Source organism: Anoplopoma fimbria, chromosome 7 (genome assembly GCF_027596085.1).
Source record: "Anoplopoma fimbria isolate UVic2021 breed Golden Eagle Sablefish chromosome 7, Afim_UVic_2022, whole genome shotgun sequence".
NCBI classification, from domain to species: domain Eukaryota; kingdom Metazoa; phylum Chordata; class Actinopteri; order Perciformes; family Anoplopomatidae; genus Anoplopoma; species Anoplopoma fimbria.
In genome coordinates, this window is record NC_072455.1 from 18,785,295 (window position 1) to 18,801,491 (window position 16,197).

General features: G+C 38.2%; 2 protein-coding genes across 2 annotated transcripts in view; one reads left to right on the top strand and one right to left on the bottom strand.

The window, feature by feature from the left end:
- Positions 1-253: 253 nt before the first annotated feature.
- On the bottom strand, positions 254-3,007 carry dctn6 (dynactin subunit 6). The gene is made up of 7 exons (XM_054601673.1): positions 2,886-3,007; positions 2,507-2,571; positions 2,284-2,389; positions 2,112-2,200; positions 1,254-1,301; positions 840-982; positions 254-738 (listed from the first exon to the last, which is right to left on the bottom strand). Exons 1-7 carry the CDS (start codon positions 2,918-2,920, stop codon positions 640-642), a joined length of 585 nt encoding a protein of 194 aa, XP_054457648.1. The 5' UTR covers positions 2,921-3,007; the 3' UTR covers positions 254-639.
- Positions 3,008-5,514: 2,507 nt separating this feature from the next.
- LOC129093462 (zeta-sarcoglycan-like) overlaps positions 5,515-16,197 on the top strand; it is a 31,459-nt gene continuing 20,776 nt past the window's right edge. Inside the window, exons 1-2 of the mRNA XM_054601490.1 lie at positions 5,515-5,746; positions 12,949-13,143. Of these exons, the coding sequence (XP_054457465.1) occupies positions 5,708-5,746; positions 12,949-13,143 (234 nt within the window). The 5' untranslated portion in view covers positions 5,515-5,707. The remainder of the gene's footprint in view (positions 5,747-12,948; positions 13,144-16,197) is intronic.

Genomic DNA, 16,197 nt, shown 5'->3' on the forward strand with positions numbered 1-16,197 from the left:
ACGTTATTTGTCATGACTATTTGTAGCCATGAACTAGAATTTATGACTTTTTTAAGCACAGAAGACTTTATTATATATAATAATTATAATATATTTATATACAAAGTAATGGAAATGTATCAACTGCTGAAACAAAGCCTTCAGAGCAGCCAATACATCGGGGCAAACAAAAAGTTGCTCAATAGTCCCTCCTTGTGGTAAAAAAAAATGTAGAAAAAATAAAACCAACACTTGGAAGAATACAAGCTTAAATGCAATCTTTATCTGAATTTATTGCAATATTGTTGTTTCTTCATTGGAACAATTATAAATATATACGAGTAGAATTGATTAACATAAAAATGGCACAGGAGATTTACAATTTTAAATATATCATAAATAGTCTTAATATTGATCTGTAAACCGAGTACAAAACCAGATATTGTCACGAGTTGAAGAATGATGGCATTCCTCATATGCAGGAAGAAATGTAGAAAGGGTGATGGTCATTTTCAGTGGCAGAGGTATTCTACTAGACATTAAGGAACAACACTTAAGTGAAAGACACGTGCAAGTTGAGGGAATTGAGTCAGTGAGTGTGGTGTCAGAAGCTTTGGGTTTCAGGAAGTAGGCTACAATCCCTCTGGATCCAGCTTCATCTTAGTTTCTCACAGGTGTGCTGTTTCCTTTGACCGTCTTCTTCAGGTGGTGATAGTTGGGCAGAATCTTCATGAGGAAGTCGAGCTGCAGAGTCTGAGACTGCAAGATTAAAAAAAGACATCCCTGGTTATACGAATCTGCTCATAAGCCAAAGAAACTTTGTGACTCGCAGGCATAAGCAAGCACTGACGGAGGCTGACCTGTGGCTTTTCGCTCTGCACACGGCGGATGCAGCTTGAACCGTACACAACCGTGTTCTCCGGCACGACCTCACACGAGTTGACCTGGCAGCACGCACCAATTATGCATCCGCTGGTCAGGATCACGTTTCTCCCAAGATCAGCTGGGATTTAATATCAGCAGAGATATTAATATATCTCTGGGTCATTTAGATCATTGTGTGCAATGTTACAACTGTTTAAACATATGATTTAAACATTCTTGTCTGGTTATTTTATCAATCAATTTTTTCTCAAATAATCTTCAAGAAAACCTAGTAAATCATAATGAATATAAATATATTGATACAGAGATATTGAATTACATATACCTTGATGGTAGACTGTATTCATTTTTCTCTTGATAGGAATATAGTTAGTGATAGCAGTACTTACCTTTAGACTCAATCACATTGTTGTCCCCAATTTTCAAAGCTTGTGAGACTGTGGAAGAATCATTAAGGATTTAAACCAATGAATTAGTATTTTAAAGCAGTTACCAGTACACTATAGCCCAACTACTACAGTGGATGTTATCTATTTTTTTCAATAAACACATATTAATGTAGCGTGTCATTTAAACTAGTAACAGTTATAGGAATATAAATGTATTTGGCCCAAATTAACAATTAAAAATTGATGCACATAAAAATAAATGAATAACAATAAGGCATTTAATTAAAGGGAAAACAAAAAAATATTGAACAATAAGGCGCAGACTGCGGCTAAAGCTTATTGTAACTACCCAGCCTCGTGGTACACAAGATTCAACGGATCAGATTCAACATCATTTACTTGTACATAGTGATATCTATCATCAAGGTTAAGTCTTAGCCATAAGTATGCTATCCCTCTAACAACATATCTTTCCAGTTTCTTCATTAATAAGACATTATCAATAGTATTGAATGTTTTTTGGTTTTTTTTAAAGTTTATCTACAACCTCACAGTATATTCCTTGTTGTCCATTGCAGTAGATATCTGAAATAGTGCTCAGAGTGACTTTTACTGTGTGGGACATTTCACAGCTGAAATAAACTAGACAGTGCTCTCTGGTGGACAATCTATATATTGGCATAACAGTTTGTAATTTACCTTAAATTGATTGTTGGTATTTCTGCAGATAAATTCTTGTTACTTCCCAATAAACTGAAATAGACTTACATATGCAATACACTAATATCTGCCAATTTGTCAGTCTGACTCTATTGCAATCAAATGCCCATATATTGTAATCTACAATGCAAAGAATACCACATCCAACTTCAAACACATTATTGGTCCCAATTGTCATGGTTTTTGGTTCCTCTCCCTCTGTGTCCGGCATGATATTCTCTGGGTAACTATAGACAAAACACAGATTAAATAAAACAAGATAAATCCAAACTGTGATGATTAAACAGGTATGTTTTAATACACAATGTACCTGTTAATAATAAGTGCCTGCTCCTCTATCAGATTACCCTCTCCAATGACAATAGGCCCTGCCTCTGCTATGATCCGTGCTTTTGGGTGGACAACTGTTCTAGCACCTGTAAAATAAAACAAATAATAAAAAAAAAAAAATGTTGTTTTATTGGAGCATACATCTTGCTGGATAAACAATGAGAAAAATGGCACTTGTGGTGAGATTAAAAGCAAACTCTCACCGATGGTAACGTCTCCTCTTATTTCGCTTTCAACACACACAACAGCTCCAGCTGCAATTTTGGCACTGAGAGAAACACACAGACATAATGGGAAATATCAAAATCAATGATGCAACCATCACATCTGCATCATCACAGGCAGAGCAAACAGTCCCAATAGCTGATCATGCAAATCCTGTCAATCTGACTATCACCAGGCTGCTGTATCAACAATTAATATCTCGATAATTAGCCTAAATTACTGTCTATAAGACATATAAATATATAATTGTGTTGCCAAAGAGGATTATTATTATTAAATGAAAGAACATTTTTATTACCTAAAATAATATTTAGGCATAATACAAACATTTAACGCCCATTAAATGTAGTTTTCTACCTTTTCTGTGCCATGATTTGCTTGGCGTCTGACATCCTTGCGATGATGAATAGAAGTATCGATATTTGATTATTAATCCTAGTTCAGAGTTGGCGCTCAGGGTTGATTACTTTGGTCTGAATAAAGCCAACCTGCAACTCTGCTGCCCTCTACTGTATTTTTAAGGGTACTGCAACAAACAAAAAAACTTGTCAACACTGTCTGATTTATATTCTTATCCTTGATATTCATAAGCGAAAGATTACATTTAATCTAGCTATAAGGGGGTATATGTTATCATTAATTCATAAACTACTAAAATGATCCTTTTTCTCCACTCTATATTCTTCCATTTATGCTATTTCTACAGTACAAAAAATAGATATTTACCTGACAAACATGGATTATCTCAATAAATAAATTAATAACGTTTTTTTTTGGTATGGTATATAATTTACTCTTATTGCAGTGTCACCATTTCTCCTGCAGGTTGCATCAAATGCCAATGAATGGGAACAGAGCTGAAGAATAAACGAGTTCATTTGACTTCATAAGCTTTTGGAAGAAAAGCATTACATTTAATAAGCATTGGTGGAAATTTAAGTAAAAAAACAACAAGTTTATTTTCGTCTAATGATGGTGAAACGAATCCGCATATGTCTTCCAAACGAGTTAATAAATGTCAGCTGGTAAAAGTTTCTCTGATAGACAGTGACATTTGTTGCAGCTGAATTCTGTCCAAATAATCTCATTTTAAATCTTTAACCAATGCATTTTTACCTAAATGAGATTTAAATAGTGTCAAGTCAGCGAGAGTTCACTATAATAAAAATTGGAAATTGAGCGATGCCCTGTTTTCAGAATAAAATAAATGCTTTGCTGTGTATGACAACAATAAAAAAATAACATTGGCCTGCCACAAATTATATAGCAATAACTATGTGCTCTTTTTCAAGTTAGCTATTGTTTTGGATTTAATGTATTTATTCATTCTGTTTAACTGAATGTGAAAAAGGTTTGTTACCAGTGGTGGAAAGTAACCAGTTTTTCCATGCAAAAACATCCGTTTGTAAATTAGATACATTCTTACAAATTAAATTACCCCGTAGTATATTAAAAACAAAATCCCACAGTACTCCTTCACTATTGAAACATATTTCTGAGGTTTTTATTTTATTTTCTTAAATTATATAATTGTATCTGATCAGGGTTAACTCGAAGTGATTTGAAGCAGTAAACTAAATGTTCAAAATCAAACACAAATTAAAATACTTCTTATACGAATCAATTAATTATGATGATTCAGTGATATCAAAATACAACACTGATGCAACCATTCAGCAGGAGTACATTTTGTCACTAATAGGTTGTACTTTTACTCATGGGGAATTTTGTTGACTTTCACTAGTACAATGTAAGCGAGTATTTTGTGTATTTTTACAATGAATATTTAATTCACTGCTTATACGTTGTAGCTCCATCCTGCTTTAACCTGAGCAGAGGTCTAATAAACCAGACTAAATGGTAAACCCCTGTGTGGGTTAGCACATAACAATAACATTGCAAAAACATTAAATGATGATTAGATGATTCAACTTTATTGTCATTGCACAGAGTACAAGTACCAGTACAACGAAATGCAGTTTTAGCATCAAAACCAGAAGTGCAAAATAAGCAGTAAAGGTGCAGTGCAATGTGCTGGATAAATAACAGTATAAATAACAGATAAATAATAATTAAAAAAAATAAAATAACAGTATGAGAGTATAAACAGTACAAACAGTATGAACAGTGGATATGAGATGCAAGATACAGTACCAGTCAAAAGTTTGGACACACCTTCTCATTCAATGGTTTTTCTTTATTTTTATTTTTATTTTTTTCTACATTGTAGATTAATATTGAAGACATCCAAACTATGAAGGAACACATATGGAATTATGTGGTAAACAAACAAATGCTCAACAAACCAGAATATGTTTTATATTTTAGATTCTTCAAAGTAGTTGAATGAGAAGGTGTGTCCAAACTTTTGACTGGTACTGTATGTATATATATATATATATATATATATATATATATATATATGTATATATGTGTATATATGTATGTATGTATGTATGTATGTATGTATGTATGTATGTATGTATGTATGTTTATATGTATATATATGTATGTATGTATATATAGGTATGCATGTATGTATATATATATATATATATGTACAGTACCAGTCAAAAGTTTGGACACACCTTCTCATTCAATGGTTTTTCTTTCTTTCTTTGTTTTTCTACATTGTAGATTAATATTGAAGACATCCAAACACATGTGGAATGATGTGGTAAACAAACAAATGCTCAACAAACCAGAATATGTTTTATATTTTAGATTCTTCAAAGTAGTTGAATGAGAAGGTGTGTCCAAACTTTTGACTGGTTACTGTATGTACAATTATATGAGAGATCCACGTGTTTGCTTTATTTTGAAATGAATTACCGGAAGTGCCACTCCTAATCCTGTCCGACTTGATAGTTGTTGAGTTTTGAAGGAGAGCGAATCGTCTCCTCGGCTCCTTAAACGAAAAGTGAGCAGTGGACGGAAGCTCCCCGTTACCTGCGTGTGTTAACTAAAGTAGCTTGTTTTAATCACTAGTAACGGTATAAATAAATATAAAGTGCTGTTAATGTGTAGGTAAAACAAGTCGGACTTGTTTAAAACGTCGGACAGCTGTGTTTCTTTTATGAATGGGAGAGAGGAATTGCATCTAGCCTGCTGGATTTCTTGGAGGTGTAGATTGTTTCAACTTTGTGGAAATATGTAAGTGGGACAAATGAGACTGAAACATGGAGCAGTCTGCTACTCTGGACATAGAGACACTTAAGGTAAGCTGATAATGGTTTTAAAAAAAAAAAAAAATTGATATCACATTATGCAGCAAATTAAGGTTAGTTTGATTAATCTGTCCTTTTTTTTTTTTCTGTTTCTGAATGATTTACCTGCATAACGTTGTTGTTTTTATTCAGCAGTCCAAACTCAAGTTTTGTGATCTCTGCAACAGGTGCACCCACTGCTTTAATCATCCCATTGCAATGCCAGCTAATAACAGATGAATGTAAACTGTCTGCTCTCTCTGTGGTTTCATCTCTCTGCAGGCAGGATCATGGAGATTAAAAAACCACTCACCTGCAAAAAAAAAAAAAAAAAAAACCACCCACACCTTAATGAAGCCTTCCCGGAGTCCTTTACACATCTTCCCCCCCTCTTGCAATACACCTGCTATTCATTCTATGCATTCTCCTCCACCAGAATATCACTGTAATGTGACAGCCTATGAATATTCTGCCTGCATGCGTTCTCATTATCATTCATTCCACTCTGGCAGAGGGAGGCAGTAACCTCTGGGTACAGTATGTGCATCTCGTCTGCGTGCTGCAGTGCAAAGAAGAAAAAGAAAGAAAGAAAAAAAAAAAAAAAAAAGAAAGCAGCATCGGTGTCGGGAACTCACACAGCAGAGCTACTGTTTTGGCTGTTCACTCAAGTCCATCCATTGGCCCTGCACACACACACACACACACACACACACACACACACACACACACACACACACACACACACACACACACACACACACACACGCAGAGCTCTGGGCTTAAGTCAGGCTTATCAGTCAAGAAATCACTCCTGCTCACACTGACTCTGCACTTCCCACTTAGTGACAAGTCTTTGTCATAAAGTTTGTCTCTCGGCTAATTTGTCATGTTTGTGCTTTCTTATCTTTCTTTTTTTTTTTAAAGGATCCACTATTTTCTGTAATTAGAACAGAGGCTTTTCGTATAGATTGTGGTTATTATTTTTTTGTTGATGATGCGCTGCTCTGTTTGGCACTTCCCACTGCGCGTTTCGACTGATGAATGCAAATGAAGCCCACGGGGTGCTGTCCAAATAATAATGGCCCTGTTGCTCTCTCCAAGGATTTGCTAGGGATTAGCAAGGAAATCTAGTGTACTCGGGGAGAAGTGTCTGTCTGTTTACATCAGCAGTTTGCTGTCTCCCCCCCCCATAGCCAAAATCAACACAGAGGAAGGAACTGACAGAGCTGCAAAAAATGTAGAGACTTAACAACCCAGCTATCGACTTTAATAAATGATGCAAAGGTCAGAGGGGTCAATGATGTTTTTCGCACACATCCGTGTTGCCAAATACAAATATTTTTCATGAGAGTGTCATCGAAAGAAGAGCTGCATGTAACGGCAAAAATAAATTATCTCTGAAACCTTCCCTTCAAACAGTCTGTGATGTTCGGCCCTGTTGTCTGTGTGTTCTGATTGAACAGCTGCGACCTTTTCCTTGTAGCGGATATGTCGGAGATCTTTGATCCCCCAGCCGGTCTGGTACTCGCTTGTTGGGTTACCTTTGTTGCTTTTTCAGCTGAAGGGAAGTGTTCTTCCACCCCGTCCACAAAGGGCAACCACGGCGCAGAAGATGAAGCCATCGACGAGCTCCGCTGCTATTGTAACTCCACCAGAGGAGACGGAGCCGTGAAAAATTGGATTTCACATCGAAGTGAAGCGACTATCGACAGCGGCACCCTCACTCACTTGCTTGATTGTCTCATCAACAAAATGTGAAATGGTTACGTCAATGCTCTGAGTTGCACATTTGAGAAGTGTAATTGGTTTTCCAAGTTACAGTCGTGCATTCAGGCCTCTCTGTCTCTTTGATTGGGCTTTCCATCAAACTAAAGAGCTCACAGAACTGGATTGTGTAGGTGCTTTGGTACTGTATGACGGTCTTGTAGCTTTATTGTGTCCATCTCTTTTCCCTGTTGCTGCCTCAGCGATTGGGCACTGATCATACGCAGGATAGATGAGTAGCAGCTTTGCAGTCATTAGAGCATCTCAAATGTTTTCTTACCTCCAGCTGAGGCAGCCCGGTGGGACCGCTGAGTGAGAGCACCAGCCGAATTGCTGATTAACACTATCAAGCATTAATAACGTCACATTTTCTTTCATTAAGGCGGATTCTCGGCTGCATTTAGCTGTCTTTGCGGCATGTCACTGTTTGATCAAAACAGCATGTAGAATATCACCCTCTACGCTAATTGGTGCAGATGAGGCGTGCTGGCAGTGGGTAGGGGACTGCTGGGTAATTGCCTGCTTAGGCTGGATCCAGCTGTAACGTCTGTAGTCAAAGCTCTGAGGACCCCCCACCCTTAGGTGGTACACCATCAGGGCTGAGGTGGTTAACCATCCGTAGCTTTGAGTAGATTTCCGACCCATCTGTTTGCGATCATTTGCTGACATTTGTCTTGAGCATACTACAGCACATTTTGATCATTTAGAGCTGGATAAACGTCTATTATGTCCATAACCCTGGAGGACTGCAGACTCAGTAATTGTTGGACTGGAAAAAAATTCTCATCTTGGTATCCTGAGTGCAGAGAAAAAAAATAGCCATTTTATGATTCGAAGTTTGATTGTTTTATTATTCTTAGTTCCAGACTTCTAATTGTGCGCACATTCATATGGTTGTTTGTTTTCAGCCACTGGGGCGCAAAACACTTTAATTTTGAGTCACATGTCTTAAACAAAATTTAACAAGTCCATAAACATGTTTTACTTAATAAGGAGCAGAATGCCCTAAGTATTAAGCAAGATTTAGGTTTAAAAAGGAAAAGCAACTGACTAAAAACACACTATTCATCAGTAATGTCTTAAAATGTAGGAGTAAAACATTGCTGTTAATTGTACTTGGTGGCTCTTTTGGCTCTAGAAAGGCAGGGTAACATTTAAAAAAGATATCATTATTTTGTTTATCAAGACACTTTTTAACCTCCATCTGATCTCATGAAACCACTTCTGAATATTATTAGCAACATGTATGAGGACACACAATGGGGCATGTGCAGTTGGTAGAAGGCAACACAGATGCAGGAAACAGAGCGATCGTCTCAACGTTTTCTTTGCTCCATGAGTTGTGACCAGTTCAGTTGTTCATCCATCACCCTGGTTGGGAACCAAAGGGTTGTACAATATCCCCTCAAATGAATATCATAGTACCTAACATGTTTTAAATACATCAGTGCGTGTTATTTCCTTCCGCGTAATGGATCATTTCTGATTTGTTTGTCCAAGTTGGTAACAATGTGACCGTGTCAGGATTCAGGATTGGGCTTGGGCTAAGTAGTTGGTTGAATGTCTGGATTGAGATGTTATCAGTTGTTGAACCTATCCTCAGTTTAACTATACTGGATTCTGACCGTTTATTGAAAATGTTTTTTTTATTAAATTAAGGTTGGTAAAAGATTTATACTTATTTATTAAGTGTCCATCCATCCCTGCATTGATCTTTTAACTGGCCACTGCTCCAGCTTTCTAATTATTATCAGGACTGCTTCTGTAGTTGCTACGGTAAAAGGGCAAAATGATTAATTATACAGTTTTGCAGTGGTCATACCCAGTACACACACATTTTTCAGTAGCGTAACAATGCCTGCGCATATAAAGTGTTAATTGTCAGACCCACTAAAGCTTACATGAACTTATAAATGGGACTCATTCAACATGGTGTGGCATGTCTGCACAGCTCGCTCTGTAATCAATATTTTGTTTCTGAAAAGTCAAAGTTGTTTCTCACACCCGCTGCAGTTGGACATCTCGATAGGTCCAGTCCAGCTTGTTTGCGAGAGTCAGCTGTGACCGGCATGCTGAAATGACAGATTGACAAAATGTCCAGCCGCTATGCACTCCTCCATTTGCTCTGTGAATAACCAAGCTTTAGGAGGCATGACTCCAAGGGGGTAATATATGCATTAAAAGTCTTGCAAAGAAATCACAGGATCCACTAGCGTTAGGAACAGTGGGTTGCCATAGAAATTACAAGTGTGGATGTTTCCCCTAGCAACTGTGGATTGAAAATAGACTGAATCTGTCCAGCAGGGGCATGGCTGTAGGCTAAAATATTAGTTTTTATTATTTGTCTGTGTTATTTAAATGTGTTTTTATGTTCTGACTGACTTAAATTCCAGTTAAGTGTAAGGACTTTAGAAGTGTCTCGATGATGATCTGTACTTACTCAGTGTTTGGTTTTACTGAATGTAAAGTTGTGGTTGTAAAAAAAAAAAGAAGAAAGTTAGCTGTGACACTGCTTTGAGAATTTATATTCAGCCTTTGTGCAAGCGCTTCTCAAAATGCTTTTGTCCCTCAGCTGTATCACTGGTAAAATTGGAATCATTGACATTTCTAGGCCAGCGACATGGGTCATTTGTGTTTGCTGCAAAGGCACAACATCCATTTGTGAGACACCTGCCACCGCTGGCGGAACGGACCATAATTGTTCGTCCAAGGAAGCGGTCACTTAAAGAGTGGATTAAGTTGTTAGGTAGTGTGAAGGCTGTGGAGGATGCCTTGTTTGAGGTGCATTATCCTGTGTTACTATTGTTCTGGTTTAGAGATTGTCCAATCATTCATGTCCTTCCAAGGAACCGTGTCAATTGTGGGAAAGATTTTGAAATATAGGCTTCAGTGCGCAGACAGTGCGGTTATCATTTTATTACTTAAAACGTTGCCTCGTCACCAGGAATGTAGTAATCATTTTCTAAGGAATCTGCCAGTTATTTTCTTGATAAAATGAATAATTGTTTGATTATGTCAGAACATCGTAAGAAATGGCCATTACAATGTCCCCAAATCCAAGGTCATATATTCAAATAGCATGTTTTGTCCAACCATCAATCCAAAACCCAAAGATATTCAGTTTCAGTTTCTCTCATATATGGCAGCAAATCACTACATTGGACAAGCTGGATATGATTGTCAAAACATTTTTTAACGACTAATTGTTTCAGCTCTAGATATATCATGTAAAGTAGAGCTGCAACGATTAGTTGTGTAATCAACTTGTTAATCGACAGAACATTAATTGGCATCCATTGTGATAATTGACTGATCATTTAAGGCATTTTCAAACAAAAATATTAAAAGTGGGTTGTTTCAGCTTCTCCCAGAAATATTTTTGCTACACTTAACATTAAAGTAATTGTTTTTAGTTTTGTACTGTTGGTTGGACTAAACAATGAGGTCATCTGGACAGCCTGAAGGGTTTATGCCTATTTCTGGCTCCAGCTGTTAACCAGCTGATACACCACATGCAGCATGATGCTCACTGTTACACTGTTTTTTACAAATCCAATGTCTGGGGATTTGAAATCTCCAAAATTCATTAACTGCATACCCTTGTAGGGGGATATTGCTTTATTGAAGCAATAAAAAGTTCCATCACAGAAGCTGAGATTCTGTGTCCTGGTTGTTAAAATTCACTTTCTGGAGCATTGCTCTTTCGATTATCAAGTAAGGTGCAGTTATATCAGAACTGGTGAAGTAAACAGGAGCACGGGGTACAGTCTCCATTTAAACCTAGGTAACCTGGGTGTTTAGCTTGCTGAGCTAAATAATCTTTGCTTGTTCTGCCACAGTTAATGAGAGCTGTTAGGGACACATACGATCTAATGATACCTGCCATCAGTGCCCTATGCTAATGACATGCCAAGTGCGAAATAAAGCATGTGGTGCATGGATTCTGACTTCAGTTATACATATATTCAGTGCTGGGGTCTGACTGGTGATAACTGTGCACAGGTGTATCACTCTTAGATTTGTGTTTCATACAATTAAAGTGTTTTATACGGACATGTAAATTTCCCCGCTGCGGGACTAATAAAGGATTATTTTATTTTATCTTATCTTATGTTGAATAAATAGTTGCTCTTTGGAAGTAGGAGGAACTTTCCAAAAATCTTTGACTAGTAAAACATTCTGCTGCATTTTATAACTTGGTTTGTACCAGAAAGTGCTTTGCTCTCTGTGAACGAGGGTGCGACGGCAGGCAGCTTCCGTATGAATTCCTCCCAACAACGGCTGAGCAGAACGGTTCAGAGCTCAACCAGCCTCGCCTCCTCTGATGGGGAGTTTCACACTGTCAGCCCGCGGTCACGATCGGCTGGAGAGCAGCTACTGCTCGCCCTCGCCTGGATGACCGCACTTGACAGACATCATCCTCTCTGATCTCAGATCAGACCTCGCATGTAGCAGCTTCTCAGTGGCTGGCAGGCACTTAGTTACTCAGACAGAGTGGAGAACATTTTTCTGGCACCAAATTGACCCTCTTTTCTCATAATCCCCCTCCTGTTTTCATTCCTACTGAGTGGCAGAAAAGCAGCCTGTAATTTGCTCGTAATGTAAAATTTCATACATGAAGACTCAGACTTTAGCGATGTCCTTTGCTTAATTGATGGAAATTTCAAGGACTTTGCTTTTCAGGACTGTAAACTACAGTTGCTTTGATAAGTTCATTACTATCCAGAATTGCCTGCGGATTTCTTTTTTGAGTTAAGAAAGAATTGTAAATATGCAATTTAAACAGATGTTCCACTTCTGGGCCATTTATTTCCACAACTGATTGCTGACTTTTAATCTTGACTGATGATTCCCCCTCTCTGGCAGAAATAAATGCACTACCGTTTATTTTCAGAGTGGGCACTCTCTGATTATTATCTCTTTTAATAAAATGAAGTCACCCAAATTACCCTTTCTTTTAGGCACAGAGTTTTATGAAATACCCTGCTACTGGTTCAATTTCTAAAAGTGTGTAGGGCCGGTTTTCCAGGTATGTCATGACAAAAGTTGCAAACAATGGAAAATAATAATTTTCCCAAAATGAAGCTGCAACCCTTATTATAAAATGTCATAAATCAGTTCCCAAATGTCCCCTTATCACTCCGTTTAATTGCCATTAGAAAATGTCATGAATCAGTTCCCAAATGTCCCCTTATCACTCCGTTTAATTGCCAAGCATGGATATTTAACCCCAGCTTGCATATATGCCTACTCTCCCTTTAAGTTCCTTATGCGGTAGCACCACTTTTCAAAAATAATTGTGAGATTACCCAGCCATGCCTCAGCCCAGAGTAATTTTTAGTGGTGCTTGCAAGGTAATAACCACTAACTATATGAGATTGCCTTTTGTTGAGTGAGTATATTCTTGACAGCAGCTAACATAAAAGCTCCTGGCTTTGTTTGTTTTCCAGATTACCCAGGAGCAGTTTATCCTCGCGTCCCAATCCCTGCATCTCCAGCGACCAGGCTGTGACGGCGTGTACCCAGTGGGTCTGTACGGCTGGAGAAAAAGATGCCTCTACTTCTTTCTGCTGCTGCTCTTGGTCACCATGATAGTTAACCTGGCCCTTACTGTGTGGATCATAAAGGTCATGAATTTTTCAGTGGTGAGTATTACACGGCATTTTGTCAGGTTAGGTGAATGGGTTTCATAGTAGCTGTTTATGGTGGATTGGTGTGATACTGCAGTTCAACTACTACTACTTCAGGATCCAGTTTATAAAAGTCTTTACACTTGCTGTTCTAGACGACTCGTCCTAGGAAAAATCTCCACTGTAGGGCTGCATTCAATGCTTATTTGCATTATTACTTAATTTTCAATTACTTATAAATTAATTGATTATCTGTTTTGTCTTTAAAATTGTCAAAAATACTGAAAATGTTCATCAAAACTTCCTATAGACCGTCAATTTGCTTGTTTAGTTCAAACTGCCTTCTAAAACCCCCCAAAATGTAATTTTCCAATTCGATAAAACAAGAAAAAGCCCCAAATTCTGACATTTGAGAAGCTGGAGCTAGTGAAATGGGGAAAAGGTCCACTGAAACAAAAGAGATGTTTTGTTTCATTGTAATTGTTTGGGATTAATTAAAAGAGGAATTGGGTTGTAAGCATGAGCAGCAGAAGCTTGCATAGCTGCACAAAGAAGAGTACACACACTGCAGAAGCCCAAACAGAGAAACACAAAGAAAATGATATCCTCAAAACTGTTGATGTGAAATGAACACTATAAACCACCAATGATGTTTCCATCATTTCAAAAGATAGCAGTTCAAAGACACTTTAGTTTGGCATATTGTGAGATGTAATGATCAGTTTAGGAATTCCTTCAAAGTCTTGGACTTACAACACAAATGCTTTAATAGCTATATCGATATAGGGCCAGTATATAAGGAATTAGAAAATACTTGTCGGCAGGACACACAAAATGTGTTAATCTGAAACAAAAACCAAACAGGCAGATGCTGTGAGCTCCTGTGACATTTCCAGGGACAATGCAAAAAAACAATTTAGTATTTTTTCAAGATACTAGCGATGGCAGCATCCTCCCTCTGTGACTGATGCGTCCCCTGACTATTGCCATCACTCCTCTACTCCTTCGCCTCCCATCAATCTGTGTCATGAGTAAAAGACCTTATCAGTGCTGTTGGTGTCGTTCCAGAAAATGTACTTCGCTGCTCCCCATCTCTCAGGACTCAGGCAGCTCAATAAGAAAGCACGTGCCACTACACCTCGTCCTGTTGGTATTATAGTTGAAACTTGTATGTCCTCGAATCGGAGCATTGTTTTCTAGTTCTAAAGTCGTCATGATTGTTACGCTTTTCCTCAAAAAGCTGCTTGACAACAACAGTTTTCACAAGGGGGCGTATATGATCACCTATATAGGGGAATCTCACACAAAGCTGTCTAGCTTTTTTAAAATTACGTTCTTTGGAATGTTTTTAGAAATCTAAGATGGAGATCACAATACAGTGGTGCAGGCATGAGTCCTGAAACCCTGAAAGAGTTAGCATTTTTGCACTTCTGATCAATGGGTCTGTGGAATGGGTTTTCTGTTAGATGCCTGAAATATGTGTCTTAATAAGTGTCTTAAAAATGCTGGCAATTCCGCCTTTTCCGCCTCGTTGCGTATACTCACCGCTCATGCGACCTTGGTGTAGTTCGTTTATAGCCTGACATTAGCTTTTTACTTATGGCGATCAAATCATAAAATCATCATTTTCTGCAATATCTCAAATTCAATGAAAAAAATCCCTTTTTGTTGAGGAAACCAATGTGATGCAAACTTCTTGGGTTGGCCTAAATAATTACACCATCCCTGCGGCAATACAAATTCCCAAATTTCTTATGTCCTCCAAAATGACTGGAATTGTGTTTATGAGGAAGAAAAAACCTAAATAACAGTTAAGACATTAATTAACATGAAATGCCTTTTTGTGTGCTCGAAATGCGACTCCACTGCTAATTCCTGCTCTAAAACCAAACACATTTCATCCATTACCAGTTATTGTTTTTGTGGAAAGAAAACATTTCACAAGCTGTGCGACTCATTCATTCTTGACTTCACTTAGTCAAGTCATATTAACTGTTACGTTTTGTCTGGATTAAATGTTAAGTATCTGCATCATCTTTGACACCTCCTCGGTAGTGGATCAAATCGTAGTAAACGGAAGCCTTGTAAAGGATCCACGTCATTCACAAAACGACCTCTGTCTGCTTGTTGAGAACAACGGTGTGACCTTGGGTTCCTTTGGCCGATCAATGATGCCGAGGAACTCATCCAGTCCTTCGGCACGTCACGACCGGACTGTTGTAACGCCCTCTTGTTTGTCCTACCTCGCTCCTACTCGTCTGACTGACTTGGTCGTCACACCCACCACATCACCTCCACTTCAGCACAGGAGGGACTTTAGCGTTGGGCTGCTGACATAAAGTACAAATATCTCCCCACTCCTCACCCACCTCCTCTGCTCTTCTGACTTTGTCCTCCTGTCTGTCCCCAATCCTGGCTCTCTATCATGTATGATGGAACTCTCCTCACTCTTCTCTGCCTCTATAATTTACTATCTCAATCCATTTGTGCAGCTAGCACTATGGACTCTTTCAAAGCATCCCACAGGGCCCATCTGTTCACTCAGATCCCAACAAAGCTGCTTTCGAATAACTTTGCTCATTGTGGTGTGGCAAGGTATAACCTTGTCCAATTTCTGCTGAACTATGCATCAGGACCAAGCGCCAGACCTGGGGTGACAGGGCCTTCTCAGTTGCTGCACCCTCCCTCTGGAACGCCCTCCCCATCCACATCCGTCAGGCTCCCACCCTATCATCATTCAAACAAGCCCTCAAAACCCACCTCTTCAAACTCGCCTTCACCTGCTAACCCCTGCTCCCTTTCCCTCCCTACCCTCCACTACATGACTCATTCCGCACAGCTTCTCCAGTTTTCTTTTTTACTAAAATATTCTGTTTGTTTGTTTTGTTTGCTCCTTTGTGTTTCTTTTTGTTTTGTTTGTCTTCGCCCTATGTAAAGCGTCTGAATATTTAGAAAAGCGCTATATAAAATTAAAGTATTATTATTATTATTATTATTATTATTAATGAAGAGTTTTATCTTCTAAGATTCCGAATCAAATCACAACTTTCAAAGAAATGTAAAAATGTT